The sequence below is a fragment of the Eretmochelys imbricata genome, chromosome 11, assembly GCF_965152235.1.
Source record: "Eretmochelys imbricata isolate rEreImb1 chromosome 11, rEreImb1.hap1, whole genome shotgun sequence".
Taxonomy (NCBI): Eukaryota; Metazoa; Chordata; order Testudines; family Cheloniidae; genus Eretmochelys; species Eretmochelys imbricata.
The window spans coordinates 41,930,905-41,949,651 of record NC_135582.1 but is presented as its reverse complement, the minus strand read 5'-3'; the positions used below and the strand labels follow the sequence as shown (position 1 = coordinate 41,949,651).

General features: G+C 41.6%; 1 protein-coding gene and 1 long non-coding RNA gene across 3 annotated transcripts in view; one reads left to right on the top strand and one right to left on the bottom strand.

Moving 5' to 3' along the window:
* Positions 1–3,365: 3,365 nt before the first annotated feature.
* Positions 3,366–18,604, bottom strand: LOC144272276 (uncharacterized). Of its 2 annotated transcripts, none has more exons than XR_013347532.1 (2): positions 18,494–18,604; positions 3,366–6,726 (listed from the first exon to the last, which is right to left on the bottom strand). It is a non-coding gene; the product is annotated as an uncharacterized LOC144272276 (long non-coding RNA). The 2 variants fall into 2 exon arrangements; XR_013347531.1 differs by lacking the exon at positions 18,494–18,604 and adding an exon at positions 8,290–11,624.
* The window catches only part of SP3 (Sp3 transcription factor), a 35,322-nt gene continuing 34,818 nt past the window's right edge, over positions 18,244–18,747 (top strand). The window contains exon 1 of the mRNA XM_077830234.1: positions 18,244–18,485. Within this exon, the coding sequence (XP_077686360.1) occupies positions 18,479–18,485 (7 nt within the window). The 5' untranslated portion in view covers positions 18,244–18,478. The remainder of the gene's footprint in view (positions 18,486–18,747) is intronic.

The following is an 18,747-nucleotide window of genomic DNA, read 5'->3' as shown; positions in this document are numbered from 1 at the left end:
TCCTAATGGTACACAACTGGGACATCATCGCTGAAATGGACGTGAAGCCGTATGGCCATTACGTCAAATGGCTGGGGAGGGGAGTGGGGAGAGGATTTGCTGTTTGTTCCTATTTTAAAGGGAGTCTGGGGGAAAGATGTGAAGAGAAGCAGGGAAACTGACAGGGAAGGGCCAAAAGAGAAAATGACAATTTTAAGCTCTCTGTCTCTTTCAGTGGCAGTCTGTGGGCCTTCAGCACTCTAAACCGAGTGCCTAGGGTAAGGATTAAACTGGGAACTGTTGATTTCTTTTTATAATAAAAAATGATATTGACATGGCTTTGGGGGCACAAAATGCTGCTAAAATGGCAGCCTGGTTTCCGGGGCACAGAAAGAGAGAAAAGGGATCTTAACAATTCAGGAAATCTTATAAGAGTGAGTGAGACTTTCACTTTTTCCCTACTCTTCTGATCCTTTTCCTAGGAAATATTTTTCATGGTGGAAGGATACATTGCATGAACACTCCCAAAATTGTTTTTATACAATAGTTTCATCTTAAATTTAAAAGCTAATATGCCATCCTCTGAAAGCACTAAGCTATGCCACAATGTACAGCACCAGGCTATTTGTGCACTTCTTGGGGGAGTGAACTTGCCCAAGGCATGTACCGATAACCTACTAACACTAGTAAAGTGGCTTGGTGTAGAGCAGGGGTGGGCAAACTTTTTGGGCCGAGAACCACATCAGGGTGCAAAAGTGTATGGAGGCCCAGGTAGGGAAGGCGGTGCCTCCGCAAACAGCCTGGCTCCTGCCCCCTAACTGCCTCCCTCAGAACCCCCAACCCATCCAATCCCCCCTGCTCCTTGTCCCCTGACCACTGCCACCCGGGACCCCACGCTCCAAACTGCCCCCCCCGGGACCCCACCCCCATCTGCCCCCCCCCCCCGCTCCCTGACTGCCCCAACCCCCTATCCACACCCCCGCCCCCGACAGGCCTCCCAGGACTCCCACACCTATTCAACCACTCCCTGTCCCCAACCACCCCCCACCTCTTATCCAACTCCCCCACCCCCTTATCATGCAGCTCAGAGCAGCAGGAGCTTGCAGTCCTGCCGCCAGGCCGGAGCCGCCCGTGTGGCAGTGTAGCTGCGCAGACAGCAGGGGAGGGGCCGGGGGCTAGCCTCCCTGGCCGGGAGCTCAAGGGCCGGGCAGGACGGTCCCGCGGGCCATATCAGTTTGCCCACCTCTAAGCTAAAGACAAACAACACAGAAAGGAAATAGAAAGAGAGGCTGCTGTGTGACAGTGCAGAGTGTTTGGTGCTCACATGGGAGAAGAGACTGTGATTCTGTTTCCCTACAGCAGTGGTTCTCAACCAAGGGTATGTGTATTCCTGGAGGTGTGCAGAAGTATTCCAGGGGGTACATCCACTCATCTAGATATTTGCCTAGTTTTACAACAAGCTACATAAAAAGCACTAGCGAAGTCAGTACAAACTAAAATTTCATACGACTTATTTATACTGTTCTATATACTATGCACTGAAATGTAAGTACAATATTTATATTCCAATTGATTTTATTTTATAATTATACGGTATAAATGAGAAAGCAATTTTTCAGTAATAGTGTGCAGTGATACTTTTGTATTTTTATATCTGATTTTGTAAGCAAGTGGTTTTTAAGTGAGGTGAAACTTGGGGGTACGCAAGACAAATCAGACTCCTGAAAGGGGTACAGTAGTCTGGAAAGGTTGAGAGCCACCGCCCTACAGTATAGGAACAAGGAGGTTCCATGACAGCTACTGGCAGTTGTGTGTGTAGTTTATGGGAGGACCAAATGCGCCGTAGGTGATGGGGATTTTTAAATCTTTGTTTGTTATTAATTATACTTTGTTGTTACAAATAATTCTATCTAATGTACTTTCACGAATTTTATATATAAATGCTTGTACATCTTTAAATGTCTGCTGTGCTTAGTGCTGCTACACTGAATGTGTAAAAAGAGTCCTTGCCATGAAAAGCCTTTATTCTAAGGGCCCAATCCTGTAACCATGTATATATGTGAGTAACTCTATTCATTTGAGGAATGCCATTGAAGTTGGTGGGACTACTCGGATGAGTAAGTTACTGTTCATGTGGTTGCAGGATCAGGCTCTAGCGGAGCTTATGATCTACTCATGTACCATACTTGACAGCGTATCTTAGGTATTTTTTCAGCATTACCTTTTCCCACCATTTGATACCGCATGTGGAGAACGTAGTATCAGTTGAAAGAATAGGTTCTATATTTGGTAATGAAGGCAAGAACATGTCTGAAAGAAAAAGACTTTTCAAGCAGCATGCTGCTGGCTCAAAGATTCCTCAACAAATTCTGTCATGTTCTGTCTCTGAGGCGTGTTGCCCTCTTGCCAGCCTAAGCCATGATGGATCAATTCGGGAACTGCTTGAGACTCGGCACGATATGCTTCAATGTCCTCTTTCTTCTCTTGAAGAAAGATGCAGGAAAATGTCAGAGAGAATTAACAACTTAGATGGGCGGGTGGCTAGAATTGAAAACCATCAGGAGATGATTGAAAGCAAAGCGCTATCCCACAAGGAAACAGTTACTAATATTGTAAAGGTGGGGTTTAAACAAGTTTTTTAAAGTACTGTGCAACACCCCCCCCCCAAAAAAGAGGAAAAAGAACCTCAAAATAATCTGCAGCTACTTCCAAGGCACCACCATTAATTATCAAAATAGCCCCAAAAGGCTACTATTTAATACTCCATGTTATAGAGTATCACAGCATCTAGCCACTAAAGTGATAAGCACTCTATAAATACAGTAGATAATGACATTAGGCTACAAAAGAAAAAAAAATTGGGATGGTGGAGGGGTTTATGGTGGATTTTGCAAACTTCATCAGCCCTCAACCACTGATGTTCAGTCCCCAGTAGAATCTCAAAACCACTCTGACTATTGGTGGGCATGGGCTTCTCAATCAACTTTTCCTTTTAGCTCTTTTTCTGAGTAACCCAGAATGCAAATACATGAAATTGCTCTTAAATCTGTTTAGGTTCTGTCAATGCTAACATAGGGAATCCCATCATTGACCTGGCCCTCTTCATTTTTTCTTTGCAGAGAATGCAAAATGCATTTTATATTGCCCTCACGATTACATTACATTTCAAATGGTGAAAGTGTGTTAATGTAAAAAATCTCCAACAAGAAGGGAAAATGTTTCCCTAAAACTGTAAAGGGACAGAGGTAGGTTGAAATAGGCATGTGTGTTCTGAATGAATTTGCAGGGAGTTAATTCTGAGTTAATTCCATGCCTTACCATTTTTTATTTCTTTATTTGGTGTAGGCCCTCTAACCAGGGATGTAGCAGAAACATTCACTGACAGGTGAAACAGAGTATTAAGTTTATTTTGAAATGTATTTTATTAAACATAAATAACCAAATAACAATGGAAGTACAACTCCTCTATTAACGTGTGTTAACTATGGTGTTTCTCAGTGGATCAGGAAGGATGATCTAGTGAGTTCTGGACTGGAACTTGAGAGACTTGGGTTGTCACAAAACTTCCTGTGTGACCTGGGACAAGCCTCTTCATCCTCCCCTGTGCTTCAGTTTCCCATCTGTGAAATGGGGATAATACCCTCCCTACCTCACATGAGTGTTTGGAGGATAAAATCCATTATGGGTGTCAGGTGCTCAGATACTATGGTAGTTTGAAATCTTAGGTCATTGCTTTGATAATAAACACTGCTGGAGATCTGAAGTGTTGGTCTTGTTCAATAGTAATATGTCATGAGAGATGAGAATACTTCATCTTGCAAGCTGTAATTGTCTTCAAGCAGGGTTAGTTGCAATAGTGAAGATGTCTGTGTTTTCAGCAGTTGGAAGCGCTCAGATTTGTACCTCCATACAATACATCTGAAATTTTATATAAAATTACAACAGGAGATGTGAGATGCTCTACAAGTTTAATCACCTTTCCCTAGGAAACACTGGCCTAGACTCAGTTTTGGGTGTCTATTGAAATGTTTTCTGTGTTTCTTGGCTGAGTATTTATACTGATGACCAAACTGAATTTGGACAAATGATGGTTGATTCAATGAGAAAATGGAAGAAATGAATAGGGCTCAGCTCATTATCATCCTGGCTTCCAATTTTTTGATGCGTGCTAAACAAAGTGCTACAATCAGCTCCATTGGCCTGCCTGTGAGAAATACTCTATAAACATTTTTAATTCTTATTGATTTCTATTTGTCCAGAGCAATATCTGGCTGAGTTGATTTTTCAGAAGTCAGCTAGTACCATTAATTCTTCTTAATGGTAAGTTACTTTTCCTCAAAAGCAACAAAAAAGGCAGCTGACAAGGTTTTGTGGCACACTTAGAAACCCAAGAAATGGTTTTATATCTGACTTTTTGAAAGCCACTTCTGAGCGGTGCTTTTTCATTTCTTGCAAATAAGTGAATGAAGTGATCTAGCATTGCCTGCTTCACTATTGACAACATTACTGGAGACTAGAGAATCAATTCAGGAGAGCACTTAAGCATGTGTTTAACTTTTAAGTCCATGCTGAGGTACCACTGACCTGGGGCCTTAGTTCCTTGGAAGAAAGAAGCACTTCAGAAAATGCATTGTTCCCTCCTGCATAAAATTAACTTGCAGATTTAATTGACTAATTTTATTATGTGTGTTTGTCTTTCTAGTAATAATACTAGAGTGATTATCATTTATCTGAGAATATAATAGCTCCAGTGACTAACCTTAGTGTCACTAAAAAAATGTAATACTGCTAAATATCTACGGTTTTATGGTAGTATTTAACATAAAATGGGTTAAAATGAAAGTTCATTTGTTAAATTATATATCTACTATTCAACAAGAGCATTGACTATAATTTCTTATACCCTTAACTGTTGAATGACAGAGTAGAAATAGAGGCCTATTCTTCTAACTTATTTTAGACTGGTTTTAAAAACCAGGGAAAGACAGCTGCAATACGTGGAAAAGGATGGATATTTATTTTTCCATAAAATTACAAAATGTAGCTGGTTTAGAAGATTGTAACTTAATGTCATTGCTTAGAGGCATGGAGATTCCTGTTCATGCCAGATCATTATTCTTCTTCTCTCCGCAACAAAAGATTAAAGAAAAACAATCAAAATTCAAAAAAGCATCTCAGACTAACATCATACATGTATCACAGCAAGAGGGGCAATAACGCCACACAATACCTAACTTCTGTTGCACTGTCAAAAATGGACACTTCTCTTTTTCTTATAATTAATCTTTTCAGAAGTAGGGAGAAATAATGGGATTTGGCTGCCAATTTCTTTCATTATTTCTTTCTTTTGTGTAGGGTATGAAGGACTGTGAATCAGAGGAGTGGTAGATATGGGGCTGGCATCCAATGTATGTGCATTTATTTCCTGAGCAGCTAGAAGCAAGATTGCTGATCTTGAGAGCCAACTTTCCTTGCTACACAATGTTAAGAAGAATAAAAAGTTCATGGATGATATTTTTAGAGAGGTGAGCATGCCAAGCACAGGAGGGTCTGAAGTGTACAGTGTAGAAGATAGTTGTAGATGAAAGATAAGTTACTGTGGATAGCAAAGGGGAAAAAAAGGCAGAGCCATCCAGAAGAGACTGTGAATACTGAAGTGCAATAGTTAAGACAGTTCCTCCGTGTAAGCACTTGAAGGCAAAGCAAGCCTGCAGAAATTAACTAAACAAAATCAGTCACCCCATCAAACATGCCCTGACTCAAGAAGAGGAAAGAAATGGATATAACAAAAAGCAAGCATTAAAGTACATGTTGCAGGATTGTGTACTTGGAAATCTAAGTTTTCAGCGTGCAGTCTTGATCGTGCATTTCTCACAGTTTCCCTTCTGGAATCCCAGGTAGAACGGAGAACATCATAGAGGGACACACTCCTAATTGGAGTTGAAAAGCACCTGTTAGTTCTGACCTGTGTTGGAACCTGATGACAAAGAAGCAGGCTAGTGTCTTTTATTTAGGTTAACACAAGCTGTAATAAAAGAGCAGCCATCCTGGGAACCCTTGAAAACTTTCAGAAAATGCACTAAAATAAACAGACCTGTCAGTTCCCAGACAGCAACTCAAATACACGGTGATAATGTGCTATAACTGAAATTACTCAAACACTCCCATCCTTAAAGTCCCACACTCCCACTCCCAAATGCCCATCTCCTCAAAGAATTTCCATCCCTTGATAGCATTGGTACCTTTGGAGCTGCCATCCAAGACAGGAGACTGCCTCACTCCCAGGTTTCAAAAGTGCATGACTACCACATCTCTCTAGGAGTCACTTCTGATAGCTCAGCAGAGCACTGGTTCCAAGGGACACATGCTGCCCCGTGAAGAATGGGACAGCCTCTAAATCCTAGAGTTTAAAGCATGGGAGGGGCCAGAGAAGCCTTCAAACAGCACCCTACAGGAGTAGAGGTCCAGCATGGTGATGTTCTGGGTGTTTTATCCCTGCCCATACCTTGCTGTAGCAGTTCTGGGAGTCTGAGCTGCTTCTGTCTGTTCCCAGGGCTGGGGGTTAAAGGGGAGGTCACTGTGTATGATGACCTTATGGAGGACTTCCTGATGGAGCCCAGGAGTGGGAAGGCTGGGTTACCCACTCCACCATGCTGTAACAACTGCTGCATTCTAAGGGCTGAGTCCATCCCAGAGAGTCTGAGCTGTTCCGCTTCTGCTACATCTTCATTATGGGCAAACCCAACTCTGCATGGAAAAAATCATAGGAAACTAAGATGGGCACAGTTGTACATTGCTGTGTAGGAATCTCTCTTGCAGAGGATGATAGGGTCCTTGGATGTGAATAGTATGCCAGATTACAAATGGGATTAGATGTTTAACTACAGTGAGTCTTGCTAACATAAACAATATTAAACTAATTGTGAGACTTGAGAGCAAGAAAGAATTGTCCGCATTCCCTGGGAAACAGGGATCTTGGACTTTCCCCCCTCCCCCCCTTTCCTCTAGACCACTGGCTAGGAATCATCAGTTAGGATATGATGAGAACATCCCAGACCTCTAAATTTCCTGCAACTGTGGCTGATTTTGATAGAACTTTTGTCATTCCTGCCATCTTGGTTTCATCTTATCGGGTATATGAAATCAGGAATTATTTAAGAACAGGATCTCAAAAGTCTGGCCAAGCTTCACCCATTCTTAGCATATTGTAGGATAAGGCTACTTTGAACAGATGGCTGATTTCAAAGATTTTTCTTCTCCCTTTAAAAAACACAAACAAACCTCCTGCCATATTCTGAATCAGACAGTTTTATAGACTAAAAATCTGACAGAGAAAAAACTTGTGGCATGTGCACAAAAAATAAAGAGCACTAACTTCTTTGGGGGGGAGGGTAAGGGGGCAGAGGAAAGGATAGTTTCAGTTTGATTTCAATATTTGGAGGGGCAGTTCCATTCAGGCTAATGGGGCTCATTGGGGAAGGGCAAATTCTTGCAGTTTGGGGTGCAACACCAGCCCTGCCCCTCCCCAACTATACCCATAGATAGATTAAACCATTCTAGGGAAACATACCCAATGTTAAAGGTCAAATTTTGTACAAGGCAGTTTATGTGCAGGATGCCCAATCTTCTTAAGTGCAATTTATGCTATGAAAATCAGCCTTTAGAATTATGGAATAAAGGCTATATTGAAAATGTGTCCTGATCCTGCAAACATTCATGCCAATGCTTAACTTTAAACACTCAAGTAGTCCCATTGACTTGGATGGGATACTTGCATGAACAGAGTTCAGCATGTGCAAAAGTGTTTGTGGGATCTGGATTCTGAGATGAAATCCTGTCCCCATTGAAGTCTCTGGGAGTTCTACCATAGAAGTCAATTGGACCAGGATTTCACCCTTAATTTGCAATTAACGGACATCATAGTCCTAGGAAGAGTTGTTGTTTTGGTAGCACTTCAATAATCTAGATATTACCTGGCCCTCAAGACATTGAAAAATATTTTTAGAAAATAATACAGAATTATTCTAACTCCTATTAATTTTCAGGAATAGAAGGACGTGCAAAGTACAGACATTTGAGAGTGATATTATACTGCGAAGGCTGGCAAATAATGCTGGAATAGGACCAGTTTAAAATGACTGGGAGTAAACTGGCGCATGGTCTGAGAAGTAGCATGAGCAACAGTCAATGGTGATCTTCAGAAGTGATAGGGGAGAGGTTGTGTTTTTATTGTATTATTTTAATAAACAATGCACACGGAAGGCCTGAGGTTGGCTAGGTTTTTTAAATTCCATTAGAGTTTTACTTTACCAAGGTCAGTGTGAAGTTTTGTTGTTGGTTTAAGTCTCTCAGATGTGATATTTTCAGTCCTGAAGTGAGGGAGTAGAAGGATGTTGTATTTTCCTCCTAGTTGTTTCTAAGTAAGAGAGCTGTTTTTATTACCACATATTTAACTTTGACAGACCCCAGTGTTTTACACAGTCAACTGAACTTGCCAACCTCTGTCAGGTATTTCTTGGTATTTGTGGTGATCGTAAACCTGGCTGTCACTATTTTGCAGGAAAAACATGGTAGACATATGAATTACCATGTGTCTTCCATTGTTTTTTTAAAAAACTCCTTATCTTCTCCCCCAACTCAACCTCCCCAACCCTTTCAGCCTACTTTATAGATCACAAAGAAGCACAAAAAGGCACAAAACCCATCCCCTTTCCTGATCACTTTAAAAAGAAAAGTAATGAAGAAAGTAGTAGTGAAAATAGCAAAAGGTTTATACATTAAGGCCCTAAACCTGCAAGCTGCTCCACATGGGTGGATTTCTGCACCTGTACAGATCAATTTGCAAGATCAGGGCCTAAAGGGTCACAAGCTCCAAGGAACTGTTCAAGAAAAGGAACTGTAGTTGATATTGGATAGAAACTGAGACCCTCAGTTCACTGTTCCATACAGATAGGAAAATTCACAGAACAATGGAATTTATAAATGGCAGGGAAAAAACACATAACAGAAGCAGCTGTAAAAATGTCTACTAAGCTCACACCTAGGGCATCATGCACAACTTTCAGTATTATTAGTGTTTGGGAGGAGAAATGAGGTAATCCAATGATTCTACAAGAGACATCAGTTTGAGAGTTAACTAGTTTATTCAAATAATCAAAGAAAAGTCTCCAGTTGATTGGTAAACTCAGGTTTTTACCTTTGCCCCCACAACCCAGTCTCTTCCAGCACCACGTTGTGGATTTGAAAAGCTGGACTTTTAAAATGGAGGCCATGTCATGTGCGTGGCTGGCCCTCATTTGAGTGTTTCACTCCAGTGTAGCAATATACATGTGTATAACAAAAAAACCCTAACTTTTTTTCTTACAGTACCTATTGCATACTAAATTCCATTGCAAAGTATTTAAAACTCCTAGAAACTTACTGTTTAATCTTTTCCTGCTAGAAATGTTAGGCTTGTTTTACGTTCAGATTTCACCCCTTCCTGGCACCTACTTATTGAATTCTCCTTTTAATGTGTTTTCTTTTATCATGTGGGACCATTTCACTGGTATTTTCTAGCAGAGGAAGGGCTCGTCTGCTTTCATGATTGAGAGAGTTTAAATTCTTTTCATGGAATCAATATCACTTAACATAAAAAACTTTTCTAATTAGAAAGTGAAGAAATGGAGAGGAAACAAGAGATTTGCCAGACTCTATGTAAAATAACAAGAGATGCATTTTTCCAGCAGGTAACTCTCCACTATTTTTTTATTCCTATGCTGTTCTTATGTGGAGGACAGAAGGATCGTCTGATGTACACTGTTGACAATGGGAGCCACTATTACGGACCTTTTCCAGCAAACACTTTACCTGGTGTATATTCATTTGCAGCAGTACATGTTGTGCCTGGTAGTTTGTAGGATCAGGTCCTATTAAGAATACAGTCCATTCTGATAATATTGGAGGGTACAAATTGAAGAAGTACAGAGAAAGCAACGTGGATAATAAGGGGCCCAGAGGTTAACTTCTTGGAAGTTAGAAAAATTAGATTTGTTAATTTAGTAAAATGGAGATTACAAGGTGAAATGAATGGGTAATATCCTGACTTCTGTGATCTCACCTGTCAAAAGTACAGGTTTTTTTCTCCCTACCACCAATAAAAATGTTCTTGCTTTGTCCAGAAAGTGAAAGGAGTATAAGACTACTTTCTCTTTGTAGAAAACAAATTGCTGCTTTGCATTACCTGATAATGTTACTTTGGTAACTTATTCTGTCTACTAATTAAATAATAAAGCTGTTCAAATTGTAGAGGAAAATAGCTAATGTACTCTTTATTTACATGTATGAATACAGAATCAAAAGCCAGGCAACAGGATGAATAAAAAATGAAAAGTAAATTGAAAACTCAACTTTGAATAGTTACTTCTCCTTAGTAAAAAAGAAACTACTAAGTAAAAAGGAACAAAACTTGCCCTGACTCAACTGTTTTAAAACATTAAGGAATAGTGAACTGCCAGGGGCTGAAACAATGTCCCAGATGATAGACAGTCCCTTTATTTACAATATATAGAGTCTGAATCACAGAGTCTCTGAAGGTCCTGCTCTTTGAAGATCTGTCACTTATGCTGGCTAAGGGTCAAAATCTCCTTTGTGAAACAATGTAGTAGTGTGTGCACTAGTGTCTGGATACATGTCTTAGATAGCTTTTCTCCTGATGACTTTCATGTTATTTCCACATGGGATACCCCACATTGACCTCCAGCCAAATGCAGATAGTATCTCAGGAACTGATGCAATTCCATCTTCTCATTCTGGTTTGCTAATTTCCTGGGGCTTAGTGGACTTTAATTTTTTCCTTCCTCCTGGCCAGCCCCTCATTGAGTCTGAATGGATCAAATGGAAAAAATGGTGTTCTTAATCAACTGTAGGGCTACCCACTTGAGACATGGGCCAATCTTGCCAGTGGTTTGCTCCAAATGCTAGAGTTCTCCTTGACCTACTTGCTAATAGTTAGCCATGGCCCCTGTTGGCTAGCAAGAGATAGTGGTTAGTACTTTCACAACTGCCTTCTCCATTCAGAACAGCAATCTACCCTTCTAAAAGGCAATTGTCCTTTAAAGCAAAAGAGCCTCTCAAGTTCCATTACCTTGACTGGGATTTTCCTTGCAGACAGAGCTCCTTCATGAGCTGTATTTACCAGGCCATTTCCCTGGACTGCCTTCTGACTCTCAGATAATTCTAGGATGGGGGGGTGTCCAAGTACCTAGAGACTCATGGCAGCCTGAATACTAAGGTAGTGCTTTTCTGACCTTTCAGTATTATGATTATTATCTGAATTACTGTGGCACCCAGGACCCCAGTGTGCTAGATGCTGTAGAAACACAACAGAAAGATAGGCCCTGACCCAAAGTACTGCCTGAAACTCAACTCTGCTCACTGGTTGCAAATTTCCTGCTCAAATAGCAACTTATCACTGGATCCGTGGTTGTCTTCTGGGTACCAATGTTATGTTCCTGACTAACAGCCCTCCCTGTTGACTCAAACCAGCAGAGGGATCCTTTTTGTGACTTCCTCAGCCAGAACCAGATCTCAAGGTTACTGAAGTCAATTGAAGGATTCCTATCCATTTTCATAAAAAGAAAAGGAGTACTTGTGGCACCTTAGAGACTAACAAATTTATTAGAGCATAAGCTTTTGTGAGCTACAATGAAGTGAGCTGTAGCTCACAAAAGCTTATGCTCTAATAAATTTGTTAGTCTCTAAGGTGTCACAAGTAATCCTTTTCTTTTTACGGATACAGACTAACACAGCTGCTACTCTGAAACCTATCCATTTTCAATGGGCTTTGGATCAGGTTGCCAAACTGTTGGTCATGCAGCTGGCTCAAACTACTACTTGCTGGCTTCAGGAGGCCTCTACAGTCACCCCACCATCTCTTTGAAACTGGTACTCCAACTTTGTTATGCAAATAACCCCCCATCTAATGTAGAAGGAAAGGGGAGAATATTTAGAAAATAGCAGCTAAAGGCTCTTTCTCGTTTACTACAACCAGAAGAAAATTGCTGGTAGGAGGAAGGACTGAAAATCAGGATGGAGTTGGGCTCTAACAAGTTTAATAAGTTTGCCTCTGACCTATGTTACTGCTTTGTTTTTAGTTATGCTGACAATGTGCTTGGCACTTAAACACAAAAGAACGCATGGTCCTCCAAATTTTATTATAATATTAAACAACGGACTGAAATACACGATGGAAAATGACAGGATTTTAAAAAAAGTGTCTCGGTGTGGTATCTGGACCTTCCTGCTCTGAGTAACTTCTTCAGGCACAAGACTTATTTCTGCCTTTTCACCCTTTCGTCAAAGCTGTGTGATTTAAGATGACTTATTGAATTGAACCCCTACTGATTCTTCAACTTCATCTTAACTCCTAGCCTTCAAAAGTAAGAGACCCTGGATGTCAGCTTCCCTAGTGACAAAGAACACATGCCATCTTCAAATTTTTTTCTTTCTCATCTTACCTAGTTGTATTCTAGGATACTGCATGCCATGCACACACCTTCAATGAGGTATAACATAACATGGATGTCCCAAAACTTTGAATTGAGCAGGTATTTTTTTAAACAGAAAGTACTTTTAGACAGAAGAGTTGTATGGCTTCGTATTGGAAGTCATGTTAAGTGGTACTCTTCCATTTGAGTTCATACTGAGCTGATGTTCTAGCATGCTCACTGTGCTGCTGTAGGAGCTATAGATTTGATGAAGCTTAAATTACAAGGGGGCAGGACATTCCTTTGAAGTGACACTTCTGCAAAAGTGGAGGTATTTTAGTGTTCTGCCCATATTCCATCTTATGTAATTAAATTTGACCTTTCTAAACTTCCTCTTTAGTTCAACAATGTATATTCTTCACTTCCTGTCCTGAACTCTTCCTAAAAGAGCTGCTACATTCACCCTAGAAATGCATGTATTTCCAAGGTATGGAATGAGATTACATAGATATAGGACTTTATTCAGCCCTCAGTTACATCTGCTTTCTCCTGTGTTGGTGTAATCCATTTTCAGAAAATCTACCCAGCCTATTGTAGGGGGCCTGCATTTGGCCATAAACAGCCCGAAAATAGAGGCACTAGCTTAACTGGTTATGGCCAAGTTGTCTGGAGTACATGCTGAGTCACGGCATCTGCCGGGTAACCACTGCTGGCTTGATTCCTGTGGAGTCCAGATTACAATTCATAGCTGCCCTCGGGAAGCTGGGGTGGAAACTCTACCTACCCTTCTCTGACAGTGAATCCCCCTATTTGACCACAGCAGCCCCTTCAGTCCTGGGGGTGCAATTTGCACTCCCTATGTCTTCAATGAATCAGGCTCATAGCATGTAATGCATTTGACTCTTTAGGGGAAAGTCAGTCTATAAATTATGTTGCATATCTCATTGCCACTTCCTGGACTGTTCTGGCTATGTAAATTTGTTTAAGATATTAGAATTAGCTAGAGAACTTTTTCTTTTGTGATCCTGGTTTCCTTGTTTCTTGTTTTTTTTTTTTTTTTGCCTTGAAATTTGTCATCTCCTGATGTGACCATTATAGAAAATACTTAGAATTTTAATAATAGTTGTTTATTATCAATAGACTCTCCCCCCCCACCCTTGCAATTTCTTTCCTTTCAGGACTTTTTTAAAGACACTTCACACATTTCTTTGCAACTTTCCTTTCATTTCTCAACTAACCCTCCTTTTAACACTTATTTATCCTTTAATATTACCAGTCCTCCTTTTTACCTGATTTTTTTTTTTTTGTATACCTCTGCAGTGTCCCAGTAGTTTTACTTTCTCTAATAGAAAAAGCTACTTCCACTCTTTAAATGGTCAGAAGAGAAGCTGAGGGAGTTCCACCCTAGGACTGAACATGATTGATAAGGGAATATTCCAATTAGAGTTTGGATAGTTGATGATAGTTTGGCATTTGGGCTCAAGTAAGGAGAGGATGTGAAGACTAATACTGTGAGAAAACAAAATAATTTGAAAGAACAAAGGGAAAAGAAGTCTCTTGTAAAAGAAGCAGGAAAATAAGCACTGTGGTAGTGGGGAAAGAAGAAGGTCTAGAAAAGTAGTTTTAAGTTAGGTAAAATAAAAAGTAGCTTACAAATAAGTTTGACTAGTACTAAATCAAGCATGAAAAACAGCATGAACAAATATACAATTTTCATAATGAGTAGGACAAGTAACTTGCCTGGAATCAATAGTCCCATCAGCAAAATGGCAGCAAAAAGCCTGCCATTAATAACACTTTTACCTGACCAGGATTTAGTTTGCAGACTTTTTTGTTTGTCAAAAAACTGGACCGAATACTGTTTCCTGTGGCAAGCCCCTAGCCAGCTCTGTGCTGATCTTTCATTTGTATAGCATCTCGTATAATGAGGGCTCAATCAGGATCGGAGTCTCTGAGAACTATGATATGCATGTTAAATTACAGTCTGCAGCCACTTTCTAACCAGTGTTATGAAGCCAGTTTTTATCTAATGGACTCCAATCCTTACTCTATTAGGTAAACATAGTAAATAATGTATACTGCATCACTCACTTGCTGTAATCCCAAAGGAAGTTGGACTTCTGGGTTAGGGAAGATACTAGGAATGTTAACTGGAAATAGACTATGAGGAATAATTTGGTTACCTAAAGAAAGCTGACATGGATTCACAAGAGGGTGATCATTCCTATCTTCAAGTGCAAAAGAATTCCTTGACCAAGTGACACTGTTGATCAGCAGCAGATATAGTCGTCATTTATTTTGGATTTAAGCAAATATTTTGATGCGAACAACTAATTTACAGTGTGTTAACCAAATACTAAGTTTGGCCCCCTGATCCTGCAATTGGATCTACGGTATGTGGGTGGACCCTAACTTCAGAGGTTCACCTGCATGGATCTGATTGCAGGGCCAGGATCCTAAATATCAGAACTAGAATGAAACACACTTTGGGATGGAAAGATTAGACCATCAGCATTGGGATCATGAATGAAAGAGCATACAATAAACTGATAATACAAAACTGGAGGGAGGAACAGTCAATATAAAGGAAGAATTAAATGACTTGAGTAAACTAGCACCATATGCAGAAGGTGGGTAACAATTCAATATCAACAAATACAGTAAGTATAAGCTAAGGACAGGTAAAACAACACAAGAATATTCTAAACAGCAGAAATTATTCAAGTACTATGTAACAAGTCATAACTGGAACATTATATAAATTAGAGGTGAAAAGTTGGACTTGTTCTCCTTTTTTTAAAATGCCTTATGATATATATATGGTTCTCAACCTTTCCAGACTACTGTACCCCTTTCAGGAGTCTGATTTGTCTTGCATACCCCCAAGTTTCATCTCACTTAAAAACTACTTGCTTACCAAATCAGACATAAAAATACAAAAGTGTCAAAGCACACTATTTTTGAAAAGTTGCTTACTTATTTTTACCCTATAACTATAAAATACATGAGTTGGAATACAAATATTGTACAAACATTTCATTGTATAGCATATTGTCTGTATGAAATTTTAGTTTGTACTGACTTTCCTAATGTTTTTTACGTAGTCTGTAGGAAAAATAGGAAAATATCTAGACGAGTTGATGTACCGCCTTGGAAGGCTTCCGAGTACCCCCAGGGGTACGTGTACCTCTGGTTGAGAATCACTGATATACAGAATACCTAAATAGGTCTGGCACTTTTCCTCCTTTGGCTTGTGTCTTAAATTAGAAATTCAGGACCTGTCAAGGATATAAGAGTGTACACTGTCTACACTACAAAAAATATTTATAGTTTGAAAGAGGGCATCATGTGCTGACAAACTGTAGCTGAACACTGTCTATAAGTATAGACATACAAACTGCTCAACTCCAAGTCTCGTATGTCAGCATTAGTGTGAATTTTCCTCACAATTTCAACTCACATTTCCAGAATGTTGTGTTCATAAGCTATAAAAATTATAAACTCCAAATCATCTTAACCAGCTAACTATATATTAGATGTATTGTTTAGCTTCCCAGTAACAGATTCCAGGATGAAATACCAACAGAAAAATCAAAACAAAAACAGAAATTCCAAAATGGAAAAGGTTTTTTCAGCACTTAAGAAAAATGAATTGTGAAAAATGGTTTTGGGAGTTTAACTGCTCATTGGTAAAACACTTAGGATAAAACTACAGAAGGAATTCTCAGCATGATAACTAAGTGAGGACAATTAAGACTGGAAATATTTCTGGAAATGTTCATTGACAGGGAAGGTGGAGATGGGAAAAGATCAGTCTATTTTCTGATTTAAGTTTATCTCATAGGTTTCCTGTGTTCTGAGTAGAAACTACTATAGAGGTTAAGCCTCCCAGTAGGAAAGATGGCTAAGATTTGCAAGGAAATGAGGTTGGGGCCCATTTAAAAGAAAGATATAGGGTATGACTACACTGCTGCAGCCCAAACATCTACACTGTGATTTTTCTAGCCCTACAGCCTGAGCCAGTTGACACTGGCCAGCTGTGGGTGTTTTGCTGCAGCGTACATATACTCCATGTCTCAAGATTCTGACCAGGTTTCTGGTCTTGCTATTAGCCTCAATTTTTCAGGGATTCTCAGTATGACCTTTAGAAACTAAATTGAGAGATTCTAGGTCACTGCTGTGTACACAGCAGTGTATCTTCAGGGTAAGTCTCTGTGGTTTACATTATGTCAAAGCCTAGAACCCAAGAACAGTTTTGGGCCTCCTGGTGTATACCACTGTTTTGTTAGCCTTCTAGGCAGTGTGTTCCCTCTAGGAAGAATTTATATGTGGTGGGGAGATGATGCATTGAGGTGTCCACCTTCCATATCAAATACCTATGACTCCTGATGTGTAATCAAGAGCTAAGCATTAACAACAACACATATGCCGGCATATCCTTATACATTCCCTGAGTTTATAATCTTAAGATTTCTAAAAAGAATAAGCCTGTTATGTTGCACTGCAGTTGACATATCAGGAATGATACATGAACAGCCTCAGGAGTTCCTCTTAGGTAAGCAATGTTGACAAAGGATTTAGGCAGAACAAGCAGAACATAACCCAGTGTTTCTATATGCACTTGCTTTAGTGACCTCAAAGAGAACACTAAACATTTAACATTTTATCATGCTTAACATACAACTTTCCATACAAATATTAAAGCTTATTCAGAAGACGTTGTTTTGAATGAGTTGTATTTAACAGAAGCAACAGATCAGCAAGCCTCAAGTACTGCAGATGGACCCTTCTGGACTTAGATCTGAGGTGTCAACCAGAGGTGGATTTGTCAAAAGATGCACAATTTGCAGTAGCAAATTCAGGATGTAAGGTATGCCTAGTGTGACTAACTCTGCTGTGAAATCTGTCTTGGCTTTGAGGTAAAATATGAAATGCAGTTGCTTTAGAGATTCAGTAATCATTTGGGATCATAACTTTAGGCTTTTAAGGGAAGCCTGAGCAAGTGAAACATTTATAACACACGTGAGTTTCCCACCATCATGGAGTTTGAATGCTACAACAAAGAGGAACTGTACAGACAGGGCTTGTCTGCTTAGGCCCAGCCATTTTAAAACGTGTATTACTGCCACGTTAGGAATCTGTACCCTATTAAATGAATCCACTCCTGTGGAAACAAAGCCCCTGCCGCATTTCAACCGCACTAACTTCTTCGTGGGTTTTTTGTAAGGCGCCGCCTCATGGGAGCTGCTGTCACAAGCTGTGAGTGACAACGAGAACGAGGGAGATTTCAAACCCTGCTGCGGGAGAGCGGAAACGTCTCCCACGAAAAGCTCCCCCACCCCAGCCCCGCAGGGAAGGCAGCCGGCTGGAACCTGGGCCTGTCCACTCCCCGCACCGAGCGCGCAGCCTTAGGGGAGGCAGCAGCAGCTGGAGTCGCCTGCCCGGAGCGCGGGCTCCAAGGGTGTGAGGCCGTCAGGAGCCCCCAGCCCCGAGGGAGCACGGGCCATGGTTGGGGGAGCGCTGCCCGCAGGCTAACCCAGAAATATCCCCTGAGCGGCGCTGGGCGCTCCCGGGGGCCAGAGCAGGCTGAGGGCCCAGCCGCCGAAAGCTCTCCGAGGAGCCCGCTCATTGTTTCTCACACAAACCCAGGCAAACAGGAAGCCACCTCGGCATGCCCCCCGCCCCGAACGGAAGAGCGACAGGCAGGGCGGCCAGTGAGAGCGGCGGCGCTGGCGCAGCGCAGCCAATGGGAGTCTGCGAGAGCGGGAAGGCGGGAGTTCCGGACTGACGGGCGGGCGGCGGTGGTGTCGGCCGGGCCCCCTCTCCCGCTGCAAGCCCCACCTTTCGGCTTTCCCGCACCGTCAATCAAAATAAGAAAAAAAACCCGGAGTGGGCTCGGGCCGCCGCCGCCGCTTCAGCCCGTGAGCACAATAAGCATGTCCCCGGCGGCAGCCGCCTAGCCCCAGCCGGCGGGGCCTGTGTGCGAGCCAGCCAGCCTGCCTCCCGCCCAGCCAGCCGCTCGCACTCACACCATGACCGGTACGTACGCACAGAGCGAGCCGCCAGCGGGGCTCCCTGCCGCTCCTGGTCCGGCCCTGCGCTCCCCTCCGGCCCTGGCGCGTCTGCGTGTGAGCGAGGCGAGAGCGACACTGAGAGCAGCAGGAGGAGCAGGGGGAGGAGGGAGAAGAGGGGCAGGGGCAGCAGCGCGGGGAGGAGGAGGAGGAGGAGGAGGAGGGCTCCGTGCGGGAGGGCGGGGGGAGCGCTGGGGTTAGGGGGGAAGGGAGGGGGTGATCTCTCCCGT